Raw genomic sequence first — 9,272 nt, 5'->3', positions numbered from 1 at the left:
CATCTACAGCCTTCCCTGCATCCACTAGGCGGGTTACCTGGTCATAAAAGGTGACCAGGTTGGTCAAACATGACCTACCCCTCCTAAATCCACGCTGGCTGGGTCTGATACCCTGGCCATCCTGCAAATTTTGCATGATGGCGCATAATATAAACTGTTCCATTATTTTGCCAGGTACAGAGGTCAGGCTGACTGGTCTATAATTGCCAGGATCCTCCTTTGCACCTTTTTTGTGAATGGGTATCACATTGGCCAGCTTCCAGTCATCCGGAACCTCACCAGTGAACCATGACTGTTGGTAAATGATGGAGAGTGGCTTTGCAATCTCGTTTGCCAGCTCTCTTATTACCCTGGGGTGGATCCCATCTGGTCCCATAGATTTATGAGTATCCAAGTATTTCAGTAGTTCTATGACTGCCTCCTCTTGGATAATGGGGGGACCATTCTGCTCCCTGTCACCATCAACCAGCCCAGACAGGCAGGTGTCTTGAGGGCAAATCATCTTCCCATTAAAAACTGAGGCAAAATAGGCATTAAGCACTTCTGCCTTTTCCTCATCTTCAGATACTAAGTTCCCTCCTTTGTCCAATAAAGAACAAAGGCTGGTCTTACCTTTCCTTCTACCATTAATGTATTTGTGAAAACATTTTTTATTATCCTTTACAGAAGTTGCCATTCTAAGTTCAAACTGAGCTTTGGCCTCCCTAATTTTTTTTCTGCATGCTCTAGCAGCCTTCTTGAATACTTCCTTAGAGACCTGACCCTTCTTCCAACTCTGATACGTCCTCTTTTTATTCTTAAGTTCCTCCAAGACCTCCTTTCCCAGCCAGGCTGGACGTTTACCCCATTGACCGATCTTTCGGGACACAGGGATGGTCTGTTCCTGTGCCCTCAAGATCTCTGTTTTGAGGTATGCCCACCCTTCCTGAACTCCTTTGTTTTTAAGGGCTGCTTCCCAAGGGACGCTCTGAATAAGTCTCCTGAACAGGCCAAAGTCTGCCCTCCGGAAGTCGAGTGCAAGAGTTTTACTGGTGCTCTTCCTGACTTCACCAAATATTGAGAACTCTATTATTTCATGATCACTCTGCCCCAAACGACCTCCAACCACCACATCTCCCACCAGCCCATCTCTGTTTGCAAACAGCAGATCTAACATAGTCCCTTCCCTGGTGGGTTCATCCACCAGCTGCAACAAAAAATTGTCCTCCATACATTCTAAGAATTTCCTGGACTGCCTCTTTACTGCTGTATTAAGTTCCCAGCAGATGTCTGGTAGGTTGAAGTCACCTACAAGAACAAGGGCTGATGATCTTGAAACATTACCTAGCTGCTTATAGAATAAGTGATCTACCTCTTCTTCCTGGTCGGGTGGACGATAACAGACTCCCAGTATGGTGTCAGCCTTGTTGGCCTTCCCCTTTATTCTTACCCATAGACATTCAACTCCATCTTCCTTAGTTTCAATTTCGATGGCATCAAAAGTTTGCTTAATGTAAAGGGCCACCCCTCCTCCTCTTCTACCTTTCCTATCTCTTCTGAAGAGCTTCTATCCATCCAGTGCAGTACTCCAGTTATGTGAGTCATCCCACCACGTTTCTGTGATGGCAACTACGTCACAGCTCTGCAGTTGCACCATGGCCTCCAGCTCTTCTTGTTTATTGCCCAAACTGCGTGCACTGGTATACATTATGATGTACACTACACATTAAGAAGCCCATAAAATGTATGAACAGGAATTAAAACCTAAAAACTCAGTCTAATTTAAGAGCTGTTCTCAAGGCATGCAGGATCACAGTGATGGCATCTCCAGTGCAAAATACTGGTTTTAACTCATAACCTTGTATGTTTTACAACTCAATTTGCTTGCATCCTGGACTAAATTTGAGGACCTTGAGCCTGACATTGATCAGAAAAATCAAAACCACCAAATCAGTACAGTTTTATCTTTCTAAGTAACCAGAGGAATTGCAGTACACTTAAGAGTAGTTCTTCTTTCTGAAAATGTGTTATGGAAAAAGATTAGGACAACTAAAATTTAGTTGAATCGGTACAGATAGCTTTTTTAAAAAATGTGGAATTTAAGGAAGACTCTTTCCTACAAAAGATTTTAAGCCTTCATGACGAAGACTATAGCACAGACAGCAACAATGCTCTACAATCTAATTAAACAGCAACTGAAAGTTAAAATGCATTTATGCTTATCTGGCAGATCTGCTAAATTGCCACAAAGTCCACGTAAGTTCTTGTATATTTAAATTATCTTATTCATGTTTAAAGGGTCAGAATGAATATTGGGAAAACACGAATAGCTGTATTGTGTGGCTTAAAATAAAGAGAGAAAGAAAGGACACCTACTATGAGGCCTGTAAGAAATTCTCCACCAACAATCTTTGATCCAAAAAGAAGCCACACCAATGCCTCCAACAGGTAGTGCCTATATGTATGTCTTCTTGTCTCCCTTTTGGATCCTGGTGTGTGTTAAACTTTGGAACTATCACATGCAGACAGGTTGTGCAAAACTTTATGCTTTTGAAATGTTTGTAGTATGCTCTGGTTTTGTTTCTTTTCCTTGTTTGAAAAAGGAATTTTCTAAAGCTGTGTTTTTCTGCAAGTGCACCCATTCAGCTTGAAAGGATTACAGCCAACAACCAGTTTTCTTATTTGGTCTCTGAATTCCCTTTGAGAAAATAAAAGAAGAAATAATTTAAAAAATATAGTTGCTGTACCACAGATGAGAAGAAAATAAACAATTGCTAAGATTTTGGCAAAGCTTGCTTTTTCCAAACATTGTCCTTCTCAGTTGGCTGCTTGATTAAATGAAGAATGCTTGGTAATTGTTTTTTCCCTCTCCATTATGTATGTATATCTAGTCATATCCCCATACATACATGGCAGTTTCATGGAGAGAAAAAATTTGTAGGGAAATAAAAGAAGGGCAAGATGAAACAGAATCAAGTTCTTGTAAATAGATACACATTACTTAGCCTTCAGTGTATACAGAAGAAAGCTGGCTGGAACAACGATCTACTGCATTTACTTGTAGGAAACTGCTGTCCTCTGGCATGCTGCAAGCTGAATCATCAAAGGTATCTACAGACCCTGCTGGAAAGTCATACACTGGAAGAAGAAACAAAACAAAAAAGCCCCAGTTAATAAGTAGGATAACTACATAATGATGTCCTAATACTTATGCATAGAACTGAAAATTGTTTTAAATCAAATACACAAATAAAATAAATAAATAAAATTATGTATGAAATTAATTACACAACTTATTGCTTACCAAGGGAGGAATTTTCAGTTCTCTCAGAATCAAGTCTGAAGTAGAGCAGATTTCATTGCAACCAACCTCCCCATTTAATGGGTGTTAAAATTGTGATCATTTTAAAAATAAATTTCATGCGTGTTTAACACATTTCATCATATTGAACACACAATAAAAGGCAACAAAATATTGTAGAATATTGCCATAAAGTAGACTCTGGCACAGAAATTACTGCCTTTTACAAGTGGCAATAGTAAGCCCAAGGATAACTGTTTGCAGACACACTCCCATCTTTTGGATAACATGTTTACATACTGTAAGATTCCTCTTTGTAATTACAGGTGCAATGGCTTTGCAATACACTTCTGAAGGACCAAGACATAAGAGGGACTTCAAAGCATAATAAATGTTAAGTGGATTCATCCTGTGTGGAAGGACAGTAAAAGACCTGGGCATTAGTTGAGCGCTAAGAGTAGGCTCACTGTCTTGAACTGATCCTTTGCACAGAGATCTTTCAGCCTTCCAGAGCAGCATGCAAGCCCCTTAAGTACTTTTCATCTAGGCACAGACTAAGTTATATGCACACAGATGAGTGTTCATCCAGGCAGTTTTTGTCATTGAAACATGAATAAATGAAATTCAAGACTGATAAAACCAAACATGCACCAAGCAAAATCAGTAGTTTGAATCATCTCGGATCTCTGCCACAATATGTGCAGTGGAAAGAAGTGAATGCACAAATATCGCAGAGGGCTCAATGGACCTTATTTCAGCTGAAATACACAAACCAGAGGCTGTGTAAGTTCCACAGGCTATAATCTTGAGAAGCCTTCAACAGTGCTCAGACTGCACACGGGCTGGTTGTTACTGTCACCTATGGCGAGTTCCGGCCTCCCAACACCAACCGCTCCACGAAGGTCTGAAAACTCTTCCCTCTTTCTAAAATGTCAAATCTGTCAGGACATGTCCCACCCAAATACACAGCTCATGCATATCTGCTGAAGTTCACAAACTCTACGCAATCATACATGGAGTGACCAGCAGTTATTTACCTTTGATACCAGAATGATCTGAAAAACTTCCATGGAAAATGCCAAGCCCTCCCTGGCCTGCTGATGGGAGAGCTGAGCAGTCAACAGGAGGAACCATATTGCAAGAAACACTGTCTTGTATGTTCTTCTGAGTGTCAGCATAATGTGGAGGGCAGAAAGTCTGAAGCTGCCCATAAAAGCCTAGAATGAGAAGAAGGCCATCAGTAAAAGACCTGGACAGAGATAAAAAGGAGAGTTTGTGGAACCATGGCTATAAGAATGACAAAAACCTCAACTGCCCTATCACCAGGTCTTCAATAATTTTAAACAAATAAAGCAGTATTGATATGATGCTCCCTAAAACTTCCTCAGGTTGCTACTACATGGACATCCTGATTCCATCATGGCCTGTGAGAGGCACTGACTGGCTAGAAGCTGAAATTTTTCAGGAATTTCTCCCTGTACTGCGCAATCCTGTGTCTGAACTGGTACTCTCCAGAGTCACACTGTGCATCTGTTTGAAAATCTACGAAAATGCTAAACTCAAAATGAAAGAAGATTATGCAAGTAAAGTCTGAATAAAATCCAAGGATCTATCACTGATGCCAAGACAGCTGGCTGATAGTAGAGTCATGCATAGAGACTCTGAGAAAAAAAAAAAATTATCATGGAAAGAGAGCACAGAAAACTAGTGTCACTTTCTTAGGTACAAGTTATTTTCACAATTCAGTGTCAATTATCCATCTTTTAAAACAGAGAGTCTTAAGAAAGAAATAAGCATATCTGGTTCTCTTCCCCTCAGTTATTTAGTCCTATTCTAAATGTCTTTGTGAGCATCTGCAGTGCATCAATCCAGTCTTATAACTGGAGTCCAACATGACACAGCAAAATCTCCTAACTTGGTGTCTTTATTCACACAGTGTCATGCCCGAGATAATCTGCAATACAGCTGAATGTAGGATAATGTCCAGTAGGCAAATTACACGAACACCATGTAATCATGTGGTACCATCTGGCTGTGAAGAACAAAAGGAAGAGTACAAGAGAGATTCAAGTCACATACTGTACTAACAGACAGATTTTCAAATGTGAAAAAATAGAAATGTTTCTGTTTATTAAAATCTTATTATTTTTAATTTAAAGATAGCTGTTACTAGTAGACCTGTCTGTACTAATATAACTAACTCATATAAGCTAACAATTTTTTAAAGAAATGACAACTTTTTATTTTCTTTAAATTAATACTTTGCATTTTTTTTTTTTATTTCTTCCATAACTCAGACAGCTCTGGCCATCTGCTTAACTCACAAAGACATGTGAACAGAGTTACAGACACAATTTTTAAGAACAGCCAGATTTCTAGTGTCAAAATGTTTACAGTATCATCCAAAAGCAAGTTAGCTTTACCCATGCCTAAAGAACTTTTACCTTACTCTATATTAAACAGCACAATAAATTTTCTCTACTGTGAAGAGGGAGCCTCTGTTGCTGTTCTTTCCTTTCATACCTAGAACATCTCTTCTGGCTTGTCTCAGAGCAAGCAGTACCATATTCTGGCAGCTGCCTGAGGACTGTAGGTGCCTGTGTTTTCAGACACCTCTCCTGAGAGTAGTTTTTCATGGTTGAAAAGAATCACCAGTACAATACAGTTAGTGGACAAATTGTTGCAGATTTCCAGCACCTGCACTGTCCTCTGTCTATAAACACATATTGCACTGGCATACAAAAGCATCTAGCTGGGAAGTTCCAGTCTTCAAGTCAGGATAGTTTCACATCTATGGAATGGTAATACAGTAAAAGATACTACAATCTAATTAAAGGAAAAGAAGGGCTTCATTTCTACAGCTCAGTGAGGCATCTAACATCAATTAGGAACATTCCATGCAGAAAAGGATAGTGGGAATTTCACAAGTAAGAAAAGGGAATATTTAGTCAATTATGTAATATTAACTGAGGCAATAGAAAGCCCTCTCTGACATTACTGTGTATGTTGAAAATCATTCAGAACAAACAATGAAGCTTGACCTGTAGACAATGTTCTTACAAGGAAAAGACATTTCACAATACAAGTAGCTATTAGATACAAGAAGGCTGTCAGTCTTGGATCTCATAAATATTTCTCTCTAAAGGATAGTACTCTGAGATCACCATAATCTTTTAAGATGTTCAGGCTTTCAGAAATTGTGTCTGTTTAGAACTTGTTTTCTTCAAAAAGCTTTTGGGCAATGAAACTCTTTCTTCCTTGATAAAGCAAATTTACATGTAACTGACAAGTTTAAGACTACATACTGAAGCAGATTGTCACCATTGTCTACTAGCAGATTGAGCTGATGTGGCTATATTTACAGCACTTTAAATCTTGAAAAGGCAGTTTATGAACTGCAGGAGATAGAAACTAACAGAACTTCTCACAGCCACTTCTTGTATACATAATAGCATGGTGTGGAGATAACTCCATCGTGTTTTTCTGCATTGCAACGAATTGACCAAGGAAGACAGCAATCTTTGTATTGGTACTGGGAAAACATAAACTCTTCAAACATCTGCTTTTGAGAGAGAGAATTTAGGTAAGCCCTTAAGGCACACAGGACAATGCTTTCAGTGTAGCATATAGGATGAGACAGCTGTGCTTAAGCTGGAGTGAGTACATTCTGACTAAATACCTTGTACAGTGATGATAGGTTACTTGATCTTTGAAAAAACATTTAATATCCACATTGTGGGTATTGAATTGCACTGTACTGTATCTTTCAATACTAAAAAAAAATAATTAAGAGTTCAGTCTACATGGTCTTTTTACTAGTTTTAGGTGCAAAATTGTTTAGAATTTGAACTTTGACCTGTTATCTGTGTGCATATAATTCCTGTCAGCAGTATCTGTTTTCAACAGGCTTTGGAAAGCTTCTCAATAAGCTTTCCTAGAAGAGTGAAGCAGACACAGTAATGATAACATGGGACTAAGTATGGTACAGGTTTAAGGTCCAAGCCCTTGAAATTCAACCATTGTTTGATCTCAGAAGATAGTATTAAACTGTATCCTAAATTTGGACATGTAACAGGGCTTCAATTCAAATGTGACATTCACTCAGATGAGGGTCTCTACTGGGCCTTCTTCTTGTAAAGAATGATAACCTACATCTTTTGTCCTTTTAAATACTCTTTGGACAGTAGGAGAGGGAGATGGGAACACAGTAGCATTGTTTTGGCCTGCCCTGAAGAGAAGATGCTCAAGGAGATATGAAGGTTGCTGCACAAGCCAGTGCAAGTCCTGTGTGGAGTAACAATTAATCCAGGGTGATTTGTGAATCCCTGGGAGGCAGGATTCTTTGGGAAGTCTTCTTCTCTGGAGCAACTGCTTGTGCTCCCAACTTCTAGGACTCCTAAAACTCCCATGGCCATGAGAGGAAGAAGGTGGTAAAGCCATCTGTATAATTGAAAATTTCTGCTCCAGGCAGAAAGACAGACCTTAATGTCTCAATGCTTTTCAAGATGATTTCTTGCCAAATGTTCAACAAAAAATGGAATCAAGTAAAATGTTCTATACTGTGGAAATAGAAGTGCTAACCTGACCCCTTCAAGCCTTGCCCTAGGAATTTACTGGACCAGTTCCTTCATGTATGTCATTTGACAGTGAACTGCATATTAAGAAATTTCACCCTGTACTCTGTTGGCTATACGTTATTAGTGAAATGTCTATCAGAGAATATAGAAAGCCAACTATAACTGCTTATGTCCATTGGTAAATTTCATGTTCTTCTCGTACTGATCAGTGCTGTAAAGAATTACTACTCTGTGGAGAAAACCACCTGCCTCAGCCTCAGATCCTGCTTCTCTGAGGCCAGTGTAACATGAAGAATGTAACAGGATTGGCACTTTCTTTTCTCTCCTTCACATTTGTGAACTCAGTAAGATGTTTCCTCTCTTTGCCAAAAGAGAGACTGCTTACATCCATGGGAGAAAATAGAAGAAGCCTTGTGTCATGGTTTGACAGTGGCCTAATGCCAGGCACCCACAAGAGGCACTCGGTGACCCTTCCCTGCTATCTGGGCAGCAGAGGGAAAAAAGGAAAAAAATTAACAAAAGGTTCATGAGTGAGATAAAGTGTTTTTTTGAGAGAAAAAACACTTCAAGGGCAAAACAGGCTCATCTTAAGGCTGCAAAGTGAAATTTATTACTAACAGATTCAGAGGAGCATAATGAGAAGTAAAATAAGGCCTTGAAACATCTTTTCCTGCCCAGACCCTCCTCCTTCCCACCAACAGCACAGGGAGACAGGGCATGGGGGTTTTGGTCAGTTCATCACTAAAATTTTCTTCTGCTGCTCAGGGAGAGGAGTTCTTCCCCTGTGAGGCCATGGGGTGCCTCCCATGAGAGACAGTTCTCTGTGAACTTTGTGGGTCCGCTCTCATGAGCAGCAGCCAAATCACACCTGTTGCAACGTGAGTCCCCTCCCACGGGCACACAGTCCTCCCAAAACTGCTGTGGTGTGGTCACTCTTCCATGGGGTGCAGTCCTCCAAGGACAGGCTGCTCCACCCTGGAAGCAGGGGCCCTCTCTCTCCCATAAAGTCTCCCACTGGATCACAGCCTCCTCCAGACATCCACCCAATCCAGAATGAGCACATCCCCCATGGGCTGCAGGTGGATCTCCCATGGATCCCCATGGGCTGCAGAGGCACAGCTGCTTCATCTGCAGAGGAATCTTGGCTTTGGCACCTGGAGCACCTCCTCCCCTCCTTCTGCACTGACCTTGGTGCTGTGATGTTGCTTCCCTCACATGTTCTCACCTCCTCCTCTTCTCTGACTAGAAGCAAAACTGTGTCCACTTTGTTCTGATTTTCTTCTCAAATATGTCATCACAGAGGTGTTACCAACCTCATTCCTTGGCTCAGTTTTAGCTTAGCAGTGTGTCCATCCTCAGAGCCATCACGGATTGCCTCTGCTGGACATGGTGGAAGCTTCAGGCAGCTTCTCACT

General features: G+C 40.6%; 1 protein-coding gene across 1 annotated transcript in view; it reads right to left on the bottom strand.

Annotated features, from left to right (window-relative positions):
* Positions 1-2,980: 2,980 nt before the first annotated feature.
* The window catches only part of GLIS3 (GLIS family zinc finger 3), a 112,204-nt gene continuing 105,912 nt past the window's right edge, over positions 2,981-9,272 (bottom strand). The window contains exons 8-9 of the mRNA XM_058824140.1: positions 4,318-4,497; positions 2,981-3,117 (exon numbers count right to left, since the gene is read on the bottom strand). Coding sequence (XP_058680123.1) covers positions 2,981-3,117; positions 4,318-4,497 — 317 coding nt within the window. The remainder of the gene's footprint in view (positions 3,118-4,317; positions 4,498-9,272) is intronic.

The sequence above is a fragment of the Ammospiza caudacuta genome, chromosome Z (genome assembly GCF_027887145.1).
Source record: "Ammospiza caudacuta isolate bAmmCau1 chromosome Z, bAmmCau1.pri, whole genome shotgun sequence".
NCBI classification, from domain to species: domain Eukaryota; kingdom Metazoa; phylum Chordata; class Aves; order Passeriformes; family Passerellidae; genus Ammospiza; species Ammospiza caudacuta.
Note: the sequence above shows the minus strand (reverse complement) of the source record. Positions and strands in the feature narration are given on the sequence as shown.